Source organism: Lampris incognitus, chromosome 6 (assembly GCF_029633865.1).
Source record: "Lampris incognitus isolate fLamInc1 chromosome 6, fLamInc1.hap2, whole genome shotgun sequence".
Taxonomy (NCBI): domain Eukaryota; kingdom Metazoa; phylum Chordata; class Actinopteri; order Lampriformes; family Lampridae; genus Lampris; species Lampris incognitus.
This window is the reverse complement of record NC_079216.1, coordinates 7,615,483-7,635,929: the sequence shown is the minus strand read 5'-3', so window position 1 is coordinate 7,635,929 and position 20,447 is coordinate 7,615,483. Positions and strand designations below refer to the sequence as shown.

At 46.9% G+C, this 20,447-nt stretch overlaps 1 protein-coding gene across 1 annotated transcript in view; it reads right to left on the bottom strand.

Moving 5' to 3' along the window:
* nell2a (neural EGFL like 2a) overlaps positions 1-20,447 on the bottom strand; it is a 183,550-nt gene that overhangs the window by 21,942 nt on the left and 141,161 nt on the right. Inside the window, exons 16-17 of the mRNA XM_056281703.1 lie at positions 2,850-2,990; positions 1,102-1,295 (exon numbers count right to left, since the gene is read on the bottom strand). Coding sequence (XP_056137678.1) covers positions 1,102-1,295; positions 2,850-2,990 — 335 coding nt within the window. The remainder of the gene's footprint in view (positions 1-1,101; positions 1,296-2,849; positions 2,991-20,447) is intronic.

The window sequence follows — 20,447 nt, the reverse complement described above, 5'->3', positions numbered from 1 at the left end:
ACACCCTCCATCTCTCTCACTCACACTCTCACTTCCTTTCTCTCTCTCTACCTCACACACCCTCACTCACACTCTCACTCCTCTCTCTCTACCTCACACACCCTCCATCTCTCTCACTCACACTCTCACTTCCTTTCTCTCTCTCTACCTCACACACCCTCATCTCTCTCACTCACACTCTCACTTCCTTTCTCTCTCTCTACCTCACACACCCTCATCTCTCTCACTCACACACTCTCTCGCTCCCTTTCTCTCTACCTCACACACCCTCCATCTCTCTCACTCCCTTTCTCTCTCTCTACCTCACACACCCTCCATCTCTCTCTCTACCTCACACACCCTCCATCTCTCTCACTCCCTTTCTCTCTCTCTACCTCACACACCCTCCATCTCTCTCACTCCCTTTCTCTCACTCTACCTAACACACCCTCCATCTCTCTCACTCGCACTCTCTCGCTCCCTTTCTCTCACTCTACCTCACACATCCTCCATCTCTCTCACTCGCACTCTCTCGCTCCCTTTCTTTCACTCTACCTCACACACCCTCCATCTCTCTCACTCGCACTCTCTCGCTCCTTCTCTCTACCTCACACACCCTCCATCTCTCTCACTCAGTCTCTCACTCCCTTTCTCTCTCTACCTCACACACCCTCCATCTCTCTCACTCAGTCTCTCACTCCCTTTCTCTCTCTCTACCTCACACACCCTCCATCTCTCTCACTCCCTTTCTCGCTCTCTACCTCACACACCCTCCATCTCTCTCACTCACACTCTCACTTCCTTTCTCTCTCTCTACCTCACACACCCTCACTCACACTCTCACTCCTCTCTCTCTACCTCACACACCCTCATCTCTCTCACTCACACTCTCACTTCCTTTCTCTCTCTCTACCTCACACACCCTCATCTCTCTCACTCACACACTCTCTCGCTCCCTTTCTCTCTACCTCACACACCCTCCATCTCTCACTCACACAGCCTCCATCTCTCTCGCTCACACACACTTTCGCTCACTCTCTATACCTCTGACACACACACACCCTCCCCTCCGAGCCTCTCTCTCTCTCACTCACACACACACCCTCCCTCCCTCTCTCTCACCTGGCAGGAGCAGACGGAGCACCGGTCGCTGTCCAGCACCCAAATCTGCCCGCTGTGCTTGACCTTGTTGTCATGGATACAGTCGCCGGTGCAGTTTCGCCCGTGGGGACACCGGCAGTCGTAGCCCCCCTCCAGGTTGAAGCACACCGTGTCGTTGGCACAGGTGTTCCTCCCCGTCTTGCATTCATTAATATCTGCATGGAACAAAAAAAACCAAACAGATGATGCCCTGCACACGCTCAAAATGGGGTCGTACGGTTTTGGCGGTACACACGGACACGAGGCTCGCTGGTGTATTTACTTCTGAAAAGGAACAAAAAAAGCCCAACATTTGCTTTAATAATTTGGATCTGGGGCAGCCTTGAGAGGTCAGCGACACCTTCCTTTCGACAGGAAGTTCACAGGTTCAACCGCCATCAGTACGAGTCTGCCAATAGCCATGTACTGTGTGTCCTTGAGCAAGCTACTTCTTGTTTTACCACAACTTGTGAGTCATTAAGTTCTGCTTATTGCAAGATGTACTCCATTAGTACCTCAGACAATGATTATGAATCTGTTAATGCTTATTTAGTCAGTCCACTCAGCATCTATTGCATGCCTGTCTACCCCCCCCCCCCCCCATCACCTCACTCTTCCGAGCCGTCCTGGTTGCTGCTCCACCCCCTCGGCTGATCCGGGGAGGGCTGCAGACTACCACATGCCTCCTCCTATACATGTGGAGTCGCTAGCCACTTCTTTTCACCTGACAGTGAGGAGTTTCACCAGGAGGATGTAGCGCGTGGGAGGATCACGCTACCCCCCCGCAGTTTCCCCTCCCCCCCAAACAGGCACCCCCGCCCCGACTGACCAGAGGAGGCGCTAGTGCAGCAACCAGGACACATACCCACATCCGGCTTCCCACCCGCAGACACGGCTAATCGTGGCTGCAGGGACGCCCGACCAAGCCGGAGGCAACATGGGGAATCGAACCGGCGATCCCCGTGTTGATATGCAATGGAATAGACCGCTATGCTACCTGGACGCCCCTGATTATTTTCAAACCTGCGACAGTATCCTACAAGGTACTGTACATCTATAATGTAACCCTGGAATCCCACTTTTATTCAAATTTAAACTACTTGGTGAAATGCTGTGTGTGACAGGTTCGTTTCTCTCCGAGAGGGCTTTTAATATGCCCCCCCCCCCCTCGTCTCACACCGCCAAGGCTGACAGCCAAGGCAGGCCCAGCGAGTGGAGCGGAGCTAGCACCATTGTTAAAGGGTAGCCTCGGTTGTTACAGCAGATTGAGGGTTTCCATTTTGACAGCTTGACGCCTCTCCTGAGAGGCTGTATCACAGACAATGTTCCAGAAACCAAACAGGAGGCGGAACGCAAACTTGATGTTTTGGGAGGGAACACACACCGGTTAATGGCCTTCCCAATCATACCATTACCTCTCCAGAGCCTCAACCAACATTCTGGGAATGAAAAGAAATTGATTTTTTTTTTTCTTGAATTGTTTCTGAAAAAACGTGCCGTAATCAAAAGCTCTCCGTTGCCGTCCCTGACAGCGTGCTGCGTGATAAGGCTGCAGCGTGGTAACACGTGCAGACAGGGTGTCGTCATGCACAGCGGTGGCCTGCTACAGGATGCTACTACATAGCCAAGGGAAGTTGTGGTTCCACTGTGTAGCGAACCCGAAAACAAAGCTGAGATGTCGAGTATATTTTGTGTCGTGGGGAGGGAGGGAGGAAGCGGGCTAAACTCACCTACACACGACTCCCCATTGGCTGAGAACAAGCCGTTGTCGTGGTAACCGTCGCGACACTCGCAGTGGTACCAGCCGGGCAGGTTGACACAAATGGCTTTGCTGTCACATTCTACGAAGCCATCTGAACACTCGTCGATGTCTGGAGGAAGAGAAGGAGGGAGAGAAAAGAGGAGGAGGAGGGAAGGACATGATGAGGACACCTACAGTACATACAGTCACTATCGGACACACGTCTAATTCAAAACGTGTTCTGCTCTGTGAATCGGCTATCGAGCATCAATCCCGCCTGGTGGGCATTTTCAAACATTGACGGAGTCATAATTGTCGTAACAACGCGTTGAGCGTTTAAGGGGATCGTGTCTATAAGCTGTATCGACCAAGCGTAGTCACACAACCAGACAAGGACACACACATCGACAACAGACAGCAGGTCATGAATGCATATGTAGTATCACAATGGCGATTCCTGAGAGCCCGAGATAAACCTGTTTGGTATGATTGAAATGGTGCAGGAAATCCCATGTCAACTAATCCCTTCACACACACACACACACACACGCTTTTGAACGTTCATGCAGTCAACCATAGACATAAATACACAGATTCAAATATAAGACACACATGCACAAACACACTTACATGTGCTTATGTAGTCAAACATGGACAAACATGCATGTTTGTGCACACGTGTGCATCTACTTTTATCGTGTTTGACTTGGACAGCAGAGGCACCCATGAGGTGGCGAGTAAAGAAGCAACGCGAAAGGCGTTGAGCCTTTGGGTGGTTGTCAATTGAGAGAAGTAATGTTTGTGTACACAACAGCACTGTTCAGCGAGGGAGCCGGGGGGGGTGGTGGTGGGCGGGGCTATCCTTTACTCTACTTCCTCTCTCGGCTGTGGTCTTTATTATGGGATTCAGACGGCGTGTGCACAACTTTCTTCCTCTCCTCTTTCTCGTATCTTTTTTCGGTCTCTCTCTTTCCACACTCTTCTCTGTCTCTTTCTTCCCCCCTTCCTCTCCTTCTCCACCCATTCGCTTCCCGGCCTGTCCTCGGCAACAGGCTACCAGCTACACCTGGTCGTTTTTTCCCCTATAAAGACTCAGGGAGAACAAGCCCCATTTTATTTTCGATGACAGGCCTCGGGGCAGATAGCTATGATATTTCAACCAACATTTAATCTAAGCGGGGCCGCAAGCCAGACGAGATGGAGGCGACGCTATAACGCTCCTGATTGCAAAATGGAGCTAAACATGGCGGGGCCAGGAATTTTATTATTTCTAATTTTTCAAAGAGTGATTAAATGTGTCTACACTAGCCGGTGATGGCTTTTTTTATGATTGTGCGAGACGCGTGGTGCCGCGCTCTCATTATGAAAATGGTGCACCGTTGCTTTCTGACCTTCTCCGCCGCCCGCCACCAATAGGATCCCCCCACAGTGCGACAGGCAGATGGGCTTATGGTCCCCCACCGCCGGGGCAATAATAGGATTAAGATCTATTGGCTAATGAGCCCCTCAGCCTTTTAATAGAATTTCTCCAGTAGATTAAACATTGATCAAACGTCGTGTAGATTAGGGCCTTATCTATTTAAGAGATATGCACATTCGTCTGAGCTGGCGACAGGTTTCCTGTAGAAACACACAAGTTCCCTGTGCATTTTACATTTTCCGCACTAGAGAGTAGTAGTCTTTTATCAGTGTGCTCTGAAGCGAGATTTCTTTTCTTTTTTTCTAAAGGCTTCCCTCATATTGCATTAATGACCCTGGTCGAGCAGAGAGCGTAGCATGTTATTTTCTGTCCTCAGGATAAATATCTGGGGTCGAAGGGACACCGCATGAAACGTGTGAGGCTATGGCAAATCATATAACTAGCCTACCCATGAAAATTAGCATGAACTCCCCCCACTCCCGAGGAGAAATATCCCATGGTCTTTGTTTCCTGTGAATTTCAGTTTGTTGGGGGCACACAGGGCTTTCAAAGAGAAGAGCTGCATGTGGTCTATTTCCAATGTAAAAATGAAGCTGAATCTATTTAAATCACCCTCTCTCTCAGATATAGCTGTCTGCAGCTGTTCAAAGTACAACCAAACAGTTAGTTCCTATTTATAACAAACCCAAATTGAGAGGCCGGGTCCAAAAATACATACAAATCGGCTATTTTCAGCCCGTTTCATTCAAACGCCTCTAGCTTGACTGCCTGGATGCAGCAACAGAGGGTTATATCCTCAACAAATGATTCACCATCTTCTTCCGTCTTTTTCTTTTAGCTTTCTTTCATCTGTGCTGAAGCCGTCAGCTGCAACAAATGCACTGAGCCCGCGTTGAATCGATAGCACATTTGAAAGCGCTGTAATCTTTTCAGGATGGTCCTTGAAACTCCCCATCGTCATCGTCACGCCTCGGACTCAAACACGAAAGAATAAATGTTGAATACCCTCTTAAAGCTTTGGCTTTCTCTTTTGTACTATGTCACATAGGCACGTAAAACTAACTTGGTACAATTAAACAGTCAGCCTTGAAAAGCGTGAGCCACGTAATAGAAAAAAATCTCCCTCTCACCCCTTTTCGGGTGGTATGTGTCTTCCTCAAGTTCGGGTCCTCTACCAGAGGCCTGGGAGTTTGAGGGTTCTGCGCAGTATCTTAGCTGTTCCTAGGATTGCACTCTTCTGGACAGAGACCTCAGATGTTGTTTCTTGAATCTGCTGGAGCCACTCTCCCAGTTTGGGGGTCACAGCCCCTAGTGCTCCTATTACTGCTGGGACTACTGTGGATTTCACCTTCTACATCCAATCTAGTTCTTGCTTCAGCTCTTGGTATTTCTCTAGCTTCTCATGTGCTTTCTTCCTGATGTTGCCATCATTCGGGATTGCTACATGGATCACTACTGCTGTCTTCTGTTCCTTGTCGACCACAATGTCTGGTTGGATAGCCAGCACCTGCTTGAAGTCCCACAGGATCTTAGCTCTGCCATTCTCAACCACCTTTGGTAGTGTCTCCCATTTGGACTTGGAGACTTCCAGTCTGTATTCAGCACAGATATTCCTGTACACCAGGGATGGGCAACATGGTCCAGAAAGGTCCGGTGTGGGTGCAGGTCTTTGTTCCAACCAAGCAGTTACACACCTGATTCTATAGATCAACCAATAGTCTTTGCTAAGGACCTTGATTTGTAGACTCAGGTGTGCAAGTCCTTGGTTGGAACAAAGACCTGCACCCACACCGGACCTTTCTGGACCATGTTGCCTATCCCTGCTGTACACTATCTCAGCCACTTGGTTAGGCCTTTCAGTGTACGCTTTCCTAGCTAGCATTTTACACCCTGTTTCTAAGTGCTGGACCTTCTCAGGGGTATCTTTGCATATCCTGCATCTGGGTCTTGTCCGGTGTGGTAGACCCCTGCTTCAACCGATCTGATGCTGAGTGCCTGTACTTGTGCTGCTATGATCAGAGCCTCTGTGCTGTCCCTAAGTCCAGTCTTTTCTAGCCACTGGTAGGATTTCTCACCATCAGCCACGTCTTCTGTCGATGGTACATCCCAAGGAGGGACTTGGTCTTCCATGAAACCTCCTCTTCTTATATCCCCACTCTGTCTTCTGCTGCCTGAGGTACTCACTTAGCAGTTCAACCTGGGGAGCCCTCTTTCTGATGTACTCGTGGATGTTCCTTGTTTCATCCTGAATAGTGGCTCTGACACTCACAGTCTCAGGCTGCTGGACTTCAGGTGGAGCCCTCTGTGCATTGTGAGGTGTTTCCGTGTACTGATACCTGTGGCCTTTACCTCCTCCTTTGGGCAGCTTATCATTCAAGCTGGGTATCTGATGACTGTTAGGGCATATGTGTTGATGCCTTGGATCTTATTCTTCCCATTGAGCTGGCTTCTCATGACCTGCCTCATTCTCTGGAGGCATTTGGCTGTAGCTGACCTCCTTGCTGCCTCCTCATGGTTTCCATTTGCCTGTGGAGTACCCAGATACTGGTACCTGTCCTGTATGTCTGTTATCCTCCCATCTTTTAATTCAACCCTTCAGTCCTCACCACCTTTCCTCTTTTTTTTCTTGCCTTTTTCTCCCCAATTGTACTTTGGCCAATTACCCTACTCTTCACATCCAGCTTCCCACCCGCAGACACGGCCAATTCTGTCTGTAGAGACGCCCGACCAGGCCGCAGGTAACATGGGGATTCGAACCGCCGACCCCCGTGTTGGTAGGTAACGGAATAGACCGCTACGCTACCCAGACGCCCCTCCTTTCCTCTTTTTGCCACCATTTGACCACACTTGTCTGGTCTGAATGATGTTCCGATGTCATCGCTGTAGATCCATGTGAGGTAGATCAGCGTGTCAATGTCGCGCTCATTCCTGGCATACAGCTTGATATCATCCATGTATAGGAGATGGCTAATGGTAACTCCACTTCTGAGCCAGTATCCATATCCACTCTTTGTGATGATCTGACTGAGAGGGTTAAGGCCTATGCAGAACAGCAGCAGGGATAGCGCATCCTTTGCATGTGCCACATTTGATGGTTACCTGCGTGATTGCCTTTGAGTTGGCCTCTAGTGTTGTTTTCCACTGCCGCATTGAGTTTTTGATGAAGACTATTAGTGTCATGTTGGCTTTGTATAGTGCCAAGCACTCCTGTAACCATGCGTGGGGCATTGAATCGTAGGCTTTCTTGTAGTCAATCCAGGCTATGCTCAGGTTGGCCTGTCCAGTCTTCGGTGACTGCTCTATCAACCAGTAGCTGATGCTTTGACCATATGTTGTTGTTCCCAATTCCTTTCTGAGTTTCACTCATGTATTGACTCATGTGCCCATTCAGCTTAGCTGCTATGATGCCTGACAGGATCTTCCATGTTGTGGAGAGGCAGGTTGTCATGGGGATCCTTCATGATGAGTATTGTTCTCCCGTGTTAGCCAGTCGGGGTTAGACCCTGATGTTAGCCGCAGGTTCATCTGTTTCACCAGGCGTTCATGGAGTGCCGTTAGCTTCTTCAGCCAGTAGATATGAATAATTTCAGGGCCTGTTGCAGCCCAGCTCTTCATGTTTGAGACTCATCGTTGGATGTCGGCCATTGTGGTGATAACTGGTTCTTGTTCTGGGATATTGCTGTGGTCTGCTCGTAGGTACACCAGCCACTGGGTATTGGTGTTGTGTGATGCCTCCTTTTCACATATATCCTGCCAGTATTGCCCAGTCTCTGCTCTAGGTGGGTCTGATGTTGTTCCCTTGTTACACAAACTTGACTTGACTTACTCTGCAGCTGGGAGTACACTTTGGATGGTTCTTTGAGGAACAGGCTCTTTTGGCTTCTGCTTCTCTAGTGTATCTCTTCAGCCTGGTGGACTAAGCTGTGAGCCTTTGTTTAGCAGTTTCCAGGGCCTCACATATGGACATCTTGCTGCACTTCTTCAACCAAGGCCTGTCTTTCACCACACCTTTCTGCACCCCTGTTAACTGGCTAACATCTCTCTGTGCTGCTGTGATCTTGGCTTCCAGCCTTCTTTTCCATGGAGGGTACTGTTGGTGACCTGTGTTCTTAATCCTGTACCCAAGAATCGCCAGGATTATGGATGCAGTGGCAAACACAGGCTTGTTGTTTTCTGTTATGGTGGCAGCCAATATATTGCATAAGGCTGTGTTCACATCTGCAAGCAGGCTTTGGGATGGTACTGTCACTGAGTCATGGAAGCCGAGCCCAGAGGTTGACTGTCTTTAGTCTGTCCATGAACCTGTCACTGAACCTCAGTAGCTTCAGCTGTCATGGCTGGTAGGATTGTTTCAGTCGGTTGGAGTCTATCCTCATTTATATCGTGCCTACTGAGTGGCCATTCAGGGTGAAGAATTGTATAGTCATCCTTTTGGAGCCTCTCCATCTCTAGTTGTGACAGTAGCAGTGTACTTTTATTGGTGTTCGAGCATTGAGCCACTAGCTGCTTCTGAGTCAGTGGGTAAGTAGGTCTCCTACTGGTACACAGTTCAAATAACCCCTCTCCTTGGGGTCTGCTGTCATAGTAGCATTCCATCAGTTCCAGGTTCTCGGCCCTTGTCCATAAATGTCTTGTTCAAGTAGCCCATTTCTCATCAGGTTGCCCTGGTTCCCCAACACCGGACACGGACTTTGTTAACCCGGGAGACGTCTGAGCTGTTATGACTCTATTTGTGTTACTCTCACTCATATCTGAGCTAGTTGGCTTGTATAGCAGAGTCTAAGCCACAGACTCTAACTAGAGACTTGGCCCAACTGAGGTTTGAACCCCCAGTCTCCGGTGGGAAAGCCGATGTTCTTACCTACTGAGCTATCCAGCTGCTATATATATTTGTGTGTGTGTCTGTTGAATCATGAAGGACTAAATCTGATTTTTCTTCCTCCTCTACTGCAGTGTCTTTGTCTTAAAGCTTGCTGTAGATGTTGTTGCCGAGTCATTTTTTTATTGTTTTTATGTCTCTCTCAAGAAGAATGAAAAACACAAGGAAAATAAAAACAGATGAACAAAATAAAATGTAATTGCTTGTCTCTGTCTATTATAGGGGTCACGGCTGAAGATCACAAGAGTGTTGTTATTTTTGAGTAATCTTGACAACCAGAGAGACAGAGAAAACGGGGATGGACGAAAGAGGAGGGAGCGGAACTGTTAGGAGGAGGTGGAGGACACAACAGGTGGAGGATTAGAACCATCAAGGAGGAGGAGAAGGAAGACAGGTAGAGGAAGAAGAAATGACATCTTAATAATGAGTCATTTTCCTGTAGCATTCCATAGCGGTTCTTAAAAATTAACTCAAATCAGTAATCATCTTTAACTTACTAAAACCCAGACGGCATAATCAATCATTCAAAAACAATTTTTCTTTTGTAAATGTGGCAGTAGGGTGTGGCTTAGCATCAGCTGCAAGTGGAGAGAAGGGGTGTGGGTGACGGGAGAGCAGACGCGATAGCGAGGCTGACTGATCAGCCTCAGGTGTGTCAAATACCTAACCTTTCCTTTATATACTGCAGTCAAGCTGGGTCCTGGACTGACACTGACATATGGATGTGAACACAGGTTCTGGGGAAAAAGATGCTACGAAAGAGACGTGGAGAAAAGATGCTCAGAGAGAGACGATGAACAAACGGAGAGAGAGCCTCAGAGGCTCTACCACGGCTGAGTACCGGCCCACACAATGTGCTGAAGAGAGACATTGAAGTAGTTCCGTTAATAAAACCCTGTGTCCCTCCTCCATCTTGGAGCCCTCCCAGTGGCCTCATCTTGCCCCAGTAAATGACTAGCATTGTGTCTTTTTTATACCTTTATCCAAAACTGTTCTCAATTGTGTCAAGAACTGCGAGGGAGTGGTGTAGTACTCGTTAATATTCATGAGCTGACCTTTGCGTAACAAGTACAAGCAAGAGCTAGCAGTTAGGGTGGGCGGGGTTTCATATTTTGATGCTCTGATCTGATTGGCTGTAAATGAGCGCGTCTCATGACAACAACAGGAGTATCAGAATATGAGATCGGCGGAGAGAAGCTGGACCCGGGAAAGCTCTTTTAAAAATAGGAAAACAGAAAAACTGAATTCTACCTTCAATACTTGAAAATATATGGTTTTTTGGATGAAAGAGACTACAAAATACATGATGATGAAGGTAAATAAGTGATGTCAGAAAATATTAGTTTCATCTTCGGTCCGACTTTGAAACACACAGCTAGTGTTTTCATTCATTTAGCTGACCTGTGTCTTCCTGTGCTGGGCTGCAACAGCTGACACAGATTTTGATGTGCTTCCATAAACTGAGCAGCATCCCAGACTAGTATTCTCTGACTCAGCGATAGGTTAACACCGGCCTAAAACATACTGCGCTCAGCTGTTCGTAGACAGAAGACATGACTAAGCTCTTACGAAACAACATCACTCAATTCAGGGCAGTTTAGTCTCCCTGGAATTAACCCAGTCTGTGTCTACGCATCCTTGGCTCCATTAAATCCAGTCCCCGATTTAAGCCCCCCTTGCTCTCTCCCTCTCTTTGTCTCTGTCTTTCTCCAGTTACATTCTTTCAATGTATTTATTCAGTCTGCAACATATTTATTGACACAGGGATCGGCCAATAGTGGATAATAATATAATAAATATAATATCTAATGTATAATCTATTAAGATGGCTTCAAAAGTGCTCAACAGGATAAGGGGCAGAAATAGCGTTTTTTCTTTTTCCGGAGACCATCATGGGTTAGTGATGGTTTCCAGGGGGAAAAAACCCTATAATATAATATTTAATAGAAACTGTTTGGCACAGATTGATAATACAGATAATTAAAAAAGCAATATCAATTCACATTCAACTTTTCAGTGTAAGTCACATAGGCTGATGTGCTCCTGGGAAGTTTGTCAGACATCAGCGGTAGTAACTGAGGGAGGCAAGACTTGCAGAAATATGAGCGGACTTCGAAGATTTGAGTCATGGTGAATAGCTCTTCCTGCCTGTGTGTTTCACTCCATTTCCTCTCCGGAGGTCTGAATCCAGAAAATCCAGAAGGATCCACACCAAGTCACCCCACTTGTTATCTGGAGTGACGGGCAGGAGAAAGAAAACCTTTCCAAGGGCAAAGTGAGGAGTGGGCTTCCTCTTTCCCTCCACTGGGCTTGTTACCCCCCCCCCCAGCCCACCACACACACACACACACTTTGTTCTCCTCAGCCATTAGCTGTCAATCTTTCTACCTCCCTACCCCCTCCCTCTGTTCTCAGCACCTTTAGCTGAGGTAAAAACATAGATGACCTCTTGTGACCTCTCTCTCTCTCTCTCTCCTCTCCCCCTCCAGCCCACTCTCTCTCTTAACTGAAAAAGAAGCTGTTCAGGGTGTATAGTCCATCCTTGCCTCGTTATTCCTGCCTCTCCATGTCTCTCTCTCTCTCCCTTCCTCCCACACACACACACACACACAGAGCAACCCTCAGGCTCTGAGCTTAGACAGGTACATCTTTTTACTCTTTCTCTCCTTCCCTCCTTCCTTGCGCCCCTGTCACCTCGCTTCCTGTCCTCTCTGTGTTGACTGACAGATGGTAGTATGGAGGGATGGGGCGGGCGGGTGGGGTGGGGGCTCTGCGGTCTTACGTCACTCAGCAAGGGACCAGTTACTGCCGGCATGCATCTACTCCTCTGCCCGATACAAAAGCCTGTTTAGAAGACCTGATCTCCATTTCTGTGGAATAACGTGATGAGGCCGTGAGAGGAAATATCGAGAAAACCAACAAGAAAAACCCCCAATCCCATCACCTACAAGATGACCCTCCCTGCTCACAGTGCCCTCACAGACGTCAATGTGCTGTTGTCGTCACCGTGGGCGACACCAAATCCCATTTGAAATGACAGCGGAGGGATAAGCGGCACTACCTTTAAAGTCAGCGGCGTTCTATAGCGCTCGCCACGGTGTAGTTCGCCCGCTCGCTGACAGGGCGGAGGACGCAGAGCGGACTGCTGCTCTGAGATTTACAGTCGAGTGTAATTGATTGTTTCTCGATAGTCCTCCCCCTGTCCCCCTGTCCTTTAATTTGTGTTGTTTGTTTATTGGGTTTGTTGTGTAGGTTTATTGTTCATTTCATTTTTTTATTATTATTATCATTGTGTTCATCTATTTTTTGTTGTTTTATGTTTGAAATAAAATAAAACAATAAATCAAATTGTCCTCTTCCTTGAGAGCCCTTGCTAGCTATCGACCCATCCATTCTAAACTGCAGGGGATGAGGTGTGTGGGGGGGGGGGCAAATCAGGTTACAAATGAGGTTTATGCAGACAAAACAGAAGCAAGGATACACAAATCCATAACTCTGAGCGAGCAGTTGCCCTTTGAGGGGAATGACTCCTGGAGGTGTTGAGAGAAGTCAAACTTTGTACTTGTATCTGCATTTCATAAGACAGCAAAATTATTTGTTTTTGTATTTTTATTTGTATAAAATCAGAAATGCTGGGGCATGAACTGGAAATGGGCATGACTTATGAAAACTTAAACTTCTCAGACAGTCATGTTTTTCGGCTGGACCGGACCAGCAGGCCAGCCCTACAAATGCGAATGTCGCTGTCTGACTGGGCCACTGGATCAGGTGACCAACAACGTCACTGAAGTTACACGATTGGTCAGCCGAGCGCGGAGAGGCATGAGGGAGAGTGCCTAGTTAAAGCAACCTAAATAATAATCACAATTCACAGAAGGATTGCGTGGGTTTTGCGGCCGCTAAATCTGCACAAATAAGACAAAAAGAAACCGTGTAATTCTCAAAGCTCCCGCAAAAGGTGAACTGTACCCTTAACTGCGCTGCCAAGCAAACAGCGTCTCGGTGCTCAGGTGCTATTTTCACATATTTACATTAGGTAATATGCATACATTTGGTGCAAAATTGGCCCCATTCTATGCAAATGAGCCTCATTGCAAAACCAGTGAAAATGATTAGCATCTTCAGAGAGTTGGTGGTAACTGACGCCCAGACGTTCCAGTGATCATGGCAGCAGTGACTGTAGCCAGGCGACGGCATCGTCGTGCCAGGTGTGCTTGTGAGCGGATATTTCGAAAGAGAATATCATTTCTTCATTTAACTGAGACCGACATCATTTGCAGATACAGGTCGCCGGGTCAAGTAATTCTTAATATAGTTGATGACATCAAGGATGACACTGAACCTGCCTACTGTGTTCTTGGCGCAAAGCCACCATTTACACTTTGCTACGTGTATAATTGCAGTCACGCAAAACAAGGGCGAATTGCACTCGGCTGCAAAATTTATGGGCGTGCTTGTGCTGTAATATCATTAGCGCAATACCTTTGTGAATCAGACCTTGAGAAGGAGCAGATAGAATTCATGGTGCCATCAGTGGCCGCAATCCATTCTTTGTGAATTCGTCTGTCAATAGAGTCTTAGAAAAATGAGAGACATCCGCAGATAGAAACAGATGAAAGAGGAGGGGGAGGTAACAGATCATTAGGATAGGTATACTTACAATTAAATTAAGTTCTCTTTCAAATCAGTATGAGTGGAAAGTATTGTTCTTGCTACTACATTATAGTCTTTTTTTTGTGATATGCTACTTCGGTACACTTTTACAACAAATATTACTGGGACCACTACAGGAAACTGCAGATGAACATTTATTATCCAGGAATTCACATTATAGACACTACCGCTGACTATCCCTGTAACAAATTGGCCACAATTTCGAACATTGACCATACACGGTCCAGCCATATACTAGGCTTTGACCTAATTGTGTTTTGTCATTAAGATATCAAAGCGTTAGAGTAATTTTTCTACAGCCACCTGTTTTAATAAGGAAACAGAACAACAGGCTTGGGCTTATCGGTTTTAGGTTAACTATTTGGTAGCTGACTCATATAAGTGAGCTCCTGTTCCCTGCAACAAAATAAAACAACCTAATGTGCAATGCAACTCAAAAGTGTCCTTGCTAACTGTTAGTAGCCCTACATTTCCAAATCCGGCACAGTTAGCATATCTAATGACAGTACCAAAGTCAACTGCTAATGTTAGCCAGCTAAAGCTACAGCGCTAAAGCTACGCTACGCTTCGTTTCAGAGTGGAGATGGCGCCATTCAGTACCATGGGTGTACGTGAAAGAAGAATTGAACATTTTAACATTAGATTTCCTGAATTACCCTGGTTTTACAAGAGCTTTTTTCTTTATTTTCAAATGTATGCAAGACCCAGTATGATTGCTCTAAGCCGACTGTTTGATCACAATAACTGAATTATTTCAGCGGCGTTAGCATAGAAATGCTTCTGTCAGGTGACTTTGGATCACTATAAGCGGTTTCATCTGTGTCACCCGGCCCTAGTTGTAATTCATCCATTTGCATAGTTGTCTAGCAACTCGTCGACCCGTGTGCTTTTCCCCCCCAGTCTTCATTGTTGACTTCAGCGCTCTGCAGTGTAGCAGCACAGTAGCGTGCTATCCCTGGGAGATGTGTCATTTAGCCAGAAGCTGCAGGTTGCGCTCGGCTAAACGACAGCTCCGGCCATTAACCAGGCCTAATTAAGACACACTAATTACGGGTGATGGAGTGAGCGCTTTGTGTCGCCCTCTCTAAATAAATAATGAATACAAAAATCATTGCGCTTAAACAAGCCGCTTGAGCTTAAACAGTCGCAGGCCTCTGGGCCTTGTGGGTAACCGTGGAGCCGAGGAGGGAGAGAAAGGGAAAGAAATGGAGCGAAGCATCACGGGAGCTGTCAAGAGGAAGAAAAATTAATACGCTTTTAAATATTCACTACCTGCTTGTGAGCGCGGGGTGAGCAGCGCCCGTGGGGAGATTTCAGCCGTGATGAGGGGGCGACGTTGTTCTCGCCAGTCATTCAGCAGCACAGCCCAGTTTTCACTATTCAGGCTGGAAGATTAGCATCACTATCTGCTGGCCATGCTTCTGTTGCTTGCAACGCCACCACGACACGCCTGTTTCTTGTTAATATTTGCCTGCCTGTACATCTTGATGCATGTGCTTCTGTTTGACTGTCTCTCAAGGGCATATAAGTCCAACTGTCCATCTTTTTGTCTTGTTCTTGCTGCCCGTCCCCATTTGGCTACCTGAAAGCGTTATGCTCCATCACACTCTTACAAAAGAGAAAACGTAGGGGGAGTTTGACTCTTAAAAATAAGACAAATCATTCATTCATTGCTGTTGACAGTGACCTGACATCCTGCCACCGCACATTTGGGCCGGTTTCCCGTCAGAGGGAACTTGGAAACAGATGGAGCCTCTCAGCAAAACAAAATCAAGATGAGTTTTCTTAATCACAAGACAGTCTTGTACAAAAACGGCTTTGCAGAATTATTGGGCTCAGTAGATGACAAATAGCACGCGTTGTCTGGATAAAAAATGATTTCCCTTGCAAGGAGTTCAGTTTGTGCAGTGCGTCCCTCTGGATTTTTACTTTATGGTTTTCATCTGTATGGCTGTCTGTCTGTATGTCTTTGTTTTTCTGTCTATCTGTCATCTCTGTGTGTCCCTTTCCTTTATCGGTCTCTGATTTACCCGTCTGTGTGTCTGTCTGTCTACTTTTCTGCCCGTCTGCCTGGAACACGGCTTCAATTTAAATGAGGTCCGGGGGAACAAATTGTTTGTCTGGTCCTGTTCTTCCCCGTGTCCCGGTCGATATCCCGGAGCGACCTCGGGCAATCACATTCCTTTTCTCACAGCCTCCGAAATACCTCACGAGACCAGCGGCCATCCTTCTTTCCTCCGCCATCTCCTCTATCTGCCTCCTCTTTCATGTACTCCCATCCCCTCTCCTTGCTCGCCCTCCCTCCCTCTCCTCTCTCTCAGTTCAAGATGCCTCATTGCCACCCTGCAGCCCTGCTATTTAGCTTTGCATGGAATTGAGCTGCACCAAGTTGTAAATGGATTTTATACTTGAACAGACTTTTCACAGGAAACCACAACTCCATAACTGAACATGCCAACCTTGTGTTTGCATTGTTTTAGTTTTGCACTGTTGTCCTTGTGTTTTGCTTTGTCCTCTGTTGCACCATTTTAATCCTATTTTGTAATACTACACAACGTCACGACGTCAACATCTACCTGTCTGTCTGCCAGATCCATCACCAAACCTGCGAGACACACATCTGGCGACACTTTGTAAACCGATATGTCGGGTAACATTGTCATGCTTCATCAAGATGAAAAACTATCAAATCTCTCTCTCTCTCTCTTGCCACTACCTCTTTGTCCTTCAGCATGCTTCTCTTCCTCTCCTCTTGTGCCCCCTCCTACATTCTCTGCTTCCTCCTTCTATGTGGGAGTGAGGTTACAGCAACTTCATCAAAAGCCAAAAAGATGAAAAGAAAAAAAAATCATCACCATGACAGAGGAGATGGAATGTACCATAGAAATGAATCGAAGAGACTGTTAAAAGCCCTGGTGGATTTTCAGCAAGGGTTAACCCTTTCTAACGAGTGGAGAAACCAGCACGTGGCAGCTCTGATGAAATGGTGCATGATTTTCGCTCAAACAAACACTCCATTTTCACGAGAGCATCAACTCTGGAAAGCCAGAAAGTGCACCAGTAAAGTATGATGACAACTTGAGAAAACGAGACTCATCCCTACCCATAAAATACCAATTCACAGTGAACAGGTGAAAAGTGCTGGCGGTCTTTGATGGCGCTCTTCAGAATATCGCTGAAGGACATTTTTCTTCTGTGTGTGGGAGTCGGAAACCTAAGTCGCCTCATTAACGCCAAACGGGGAAAAAAAATCCTCAACCTCGCTTCCTTACTCTTGGAGAGTAACTTTGCTACTCTCTCTCTCTCTTGCGCTCTCCCTCCCCATGTCCTCACAGAACAGTGGCCATGGGCAACTTGCCTGGGTGTGATTGAGCGTGGCTGTGGCTGATGAAGATATAATAACACCCTGGCGAGACGAGGAGGTACCGAGTGGCAGCTTCAGGGCACATGAAGTGAAAAGTGAGAGAGAAATGTCCATCCATGTTCCAGTTTTTTAGTGTTAAAGTCAGACTGGAACTGAAAGACTGTTTTCGAACATCACCTACCCATTTAATCATTGCGCATTTTGTACCGTCCTCTTTCTACTGAAAAAAAAATTCCGAGCATAAAATGTAAATTCAGTTTCTCTTTTTTGAGAGCCCTTTAGTCCAGCTTCTCTCAGCAAGTCTCATTTTCTGATAATCATGATGTCATCCCTCCATCAATTATCCAAACCGCTTATCCTACCCAGGGTCACGGGGATGCTGGAGCCTATCCCAGCAGTCATTGTGCAGCAGGTGGGGAGACAGCCTGGACAGGCCGCCAGGCCATCACAACCCCCCCCCACACACACACACACACGCCTAGCGACAACTTAGTATGGCTGATTCACCTGACCTTACATGTCTTCGGACTGTGGGAGGAAACCCACACAGACACGGGGAGAACATGCAAACCCCACACAGAGGACGACTTGGGAAGGCCGCCAAGGTTGGACAACCCCGGGGCTCGAACCTGGGACCTTCTTGCTGTGAGGCGATCGTGCTAACCACTGCGCCACCGTGACGCCTAATCATGATGTCATCAGACACTGATTGACATACAGCCACCCTTATCCAACCATTGCTTGTACTCAGCCTAGTATCATGAGATTTCGTGTCATAGTCACAAAATTTAATCTATGAAATCGTGCTGGGGGACACGATGTCACTGACATTTTCTTGTCCGGCACCACAAAGTTTTATCCAATGTATTCCTATGGGCCAAGTTCTTCTTGGGCGAGTCACGTTATCAAGATGCTGGCTCTGGCTAGTCTGGCCTCCCGGGAGAACGCCGGTCACCATATATTTGAAAACACAAAAACTACCCTAACCCTAACTGTTATTTATCGACATATCAGACGGTAGAAACGACACGACTGCTCAGTAACCGTCTACATCAGCTCTCTTTATTTTCCTCACTGCTTTTTTACATGTCATTTTCTTACTTCTCCTTTCTACTGCCCACACTAGTGGGCGGCGGACTAACTACAAGATATAACCCTAACCGCCGTAGTTTTTGTGTTTTCAAATATATGTAAGTGACCTGCGTTCTCCCAGGAGGCCAGACCAGCCAGAGCCAGCCTCTTGATAACGTGAATCGTGCAAGAAAAACTTGGCCCATAAGGACCGCATTGGATACAACTTTGTGGTGCCGGACAAGAACATTTCAGTGACATCGTGTCCCCCGGCACGATTTCATAGATTACATTTCGTGACTGTGACACGAAATCTCGTGATACCCGGTTGTTGTACTTGTCACTCAAAGATCGGCTCATGAATATTAGGGAGGACTAGACCACTCCTTCACAGTTATTTGAGAACAGTTATGGATAAAGGTATAATAAATAAACACAATATTAGCCATTTACAAATGAAGTGTCACTGAATGTTTTATTATGACGTCTTTAAGGATTTTAGTTGTGAAAAGTTCGATCGGATCACTGATTTTGGTCCAACTGTAAGCAGTTCACACCTTGCGTACATGGCGACGTTATGCCAACTTAAAGAAAACAAGTGGAAAACAAAACAACAAATAGTTGCTAAGAACAACTTTCAGAGAGAATCTGGGTTTTGAGGAATGTCCACGTTTGCAAGTTCGTAAAGGAAATAGAATCATGGGTATCTGTCCTTAAAAGGTCAAAAGGCGGAAGCACCCGGGTAGCGTAGTGGTCTATTCCGTTGCCAACCAACATGGGGATCGCCGGTTCGAATCCCCGTGTTACCTCTGGCTTGGTCGGGCGTCCCTACAGACACAATTGGCCGTGTTTGCAGGTGGGAAGCCGGATGTGGGTATGTGTCCTGGTCGCTGCACTAGCGCCTCCTCTGGTCGGTCGGGGCGCCTGTTCGGGGGGGAGGGGGAACTGGGGGGGAATGGCGTGATCCTCCCACACGCTACGTCCCCCTGGTGAAACTCGTCACTGTCAGGTGAAAAGAAGCGTATCGGAGGAGGCATGTGGTAGTCTGCAACCCTCCCCGGATCAGCAGAGGGGGTGGGAATAATAAAAAAAAGAAGACCAGGACTGGAAGCAAAGATCGAATAGTTTCATGCTTATGACTGGTTTCTATTTCCTCTCATCCACCGCCATGTGGGCTACGCCCCCCATCCTTTGAGATGACACCAAGGAGGTGGACGAAGACAGCATAGGTAACCATTCGTTACAGGACTGACAGTGCACTGACAGGAAACACCTAGCGGTAGGCGAGCACCCTAATAGGCTTAGAGGGGCTTTGCAACCATGAAAGGAGACAATAATGAGCAGAAAACAAAGGCAAGAGCAAGGGACTACCTCCCGCTTCATCTCATGGGAACAACAGCTCAGCAATTTACTCAATAGGCACACAATCAAAGGCTAAAATACTGAGGGGGGCGGGGGGCATTTTAGCAGAGTTCTTCAATTGTTTCATGTACACTATACAGAGCTGTCAAAACATCATTATAGTTAACAGTACAATTCACTACCAGTACTCTTGGTTCAACGTCACCTTCCGTGTTTCTAATCTCTTCCAAGTGATATCAAACAACAACAGATCATGTGCACCACAGCCAAAACTAAAATGAAGCCAACACACCTGAGTTCAGCAGCGCTTGTGAATAATTTGTTTGTTTTCCCGTGCAAGAAAACCTCAGATGGGTGGGGCATATCACCTCAGGTCAAAGTAGATGTTCAACGTATTCTTATCCCACAGCGTCAAATGTCGAGACGTTTGACGCCGGGATATATCACGCGCAAGGTACCCTTTGGTGTATGCACAGCAGGTATTCCATAGACTCCAATGTTAAACTGACGGCCTGATTTATGACTATCATTGACACAATACATACAGGTTAGGTAATGGTAAGTAATAGTTAATCATCACCTAACCTGTATTTTGATTTTATTTTATTTTATGATGTACTATATCAAGAATCAGGAACACTGTCATTTCATATTTGTCATGAAACGAAATGCCGTTACCCCCAGCCCACAATAGTGCCACACAAAGACAAAAACTACAAGAACACACATATCAAAACTAACACATATATCCAAACTAAACAAAAAATCCCTATCCAAGGGAGCGAACGCCAGCCAGGATGACTGTCAGAACTGCCGG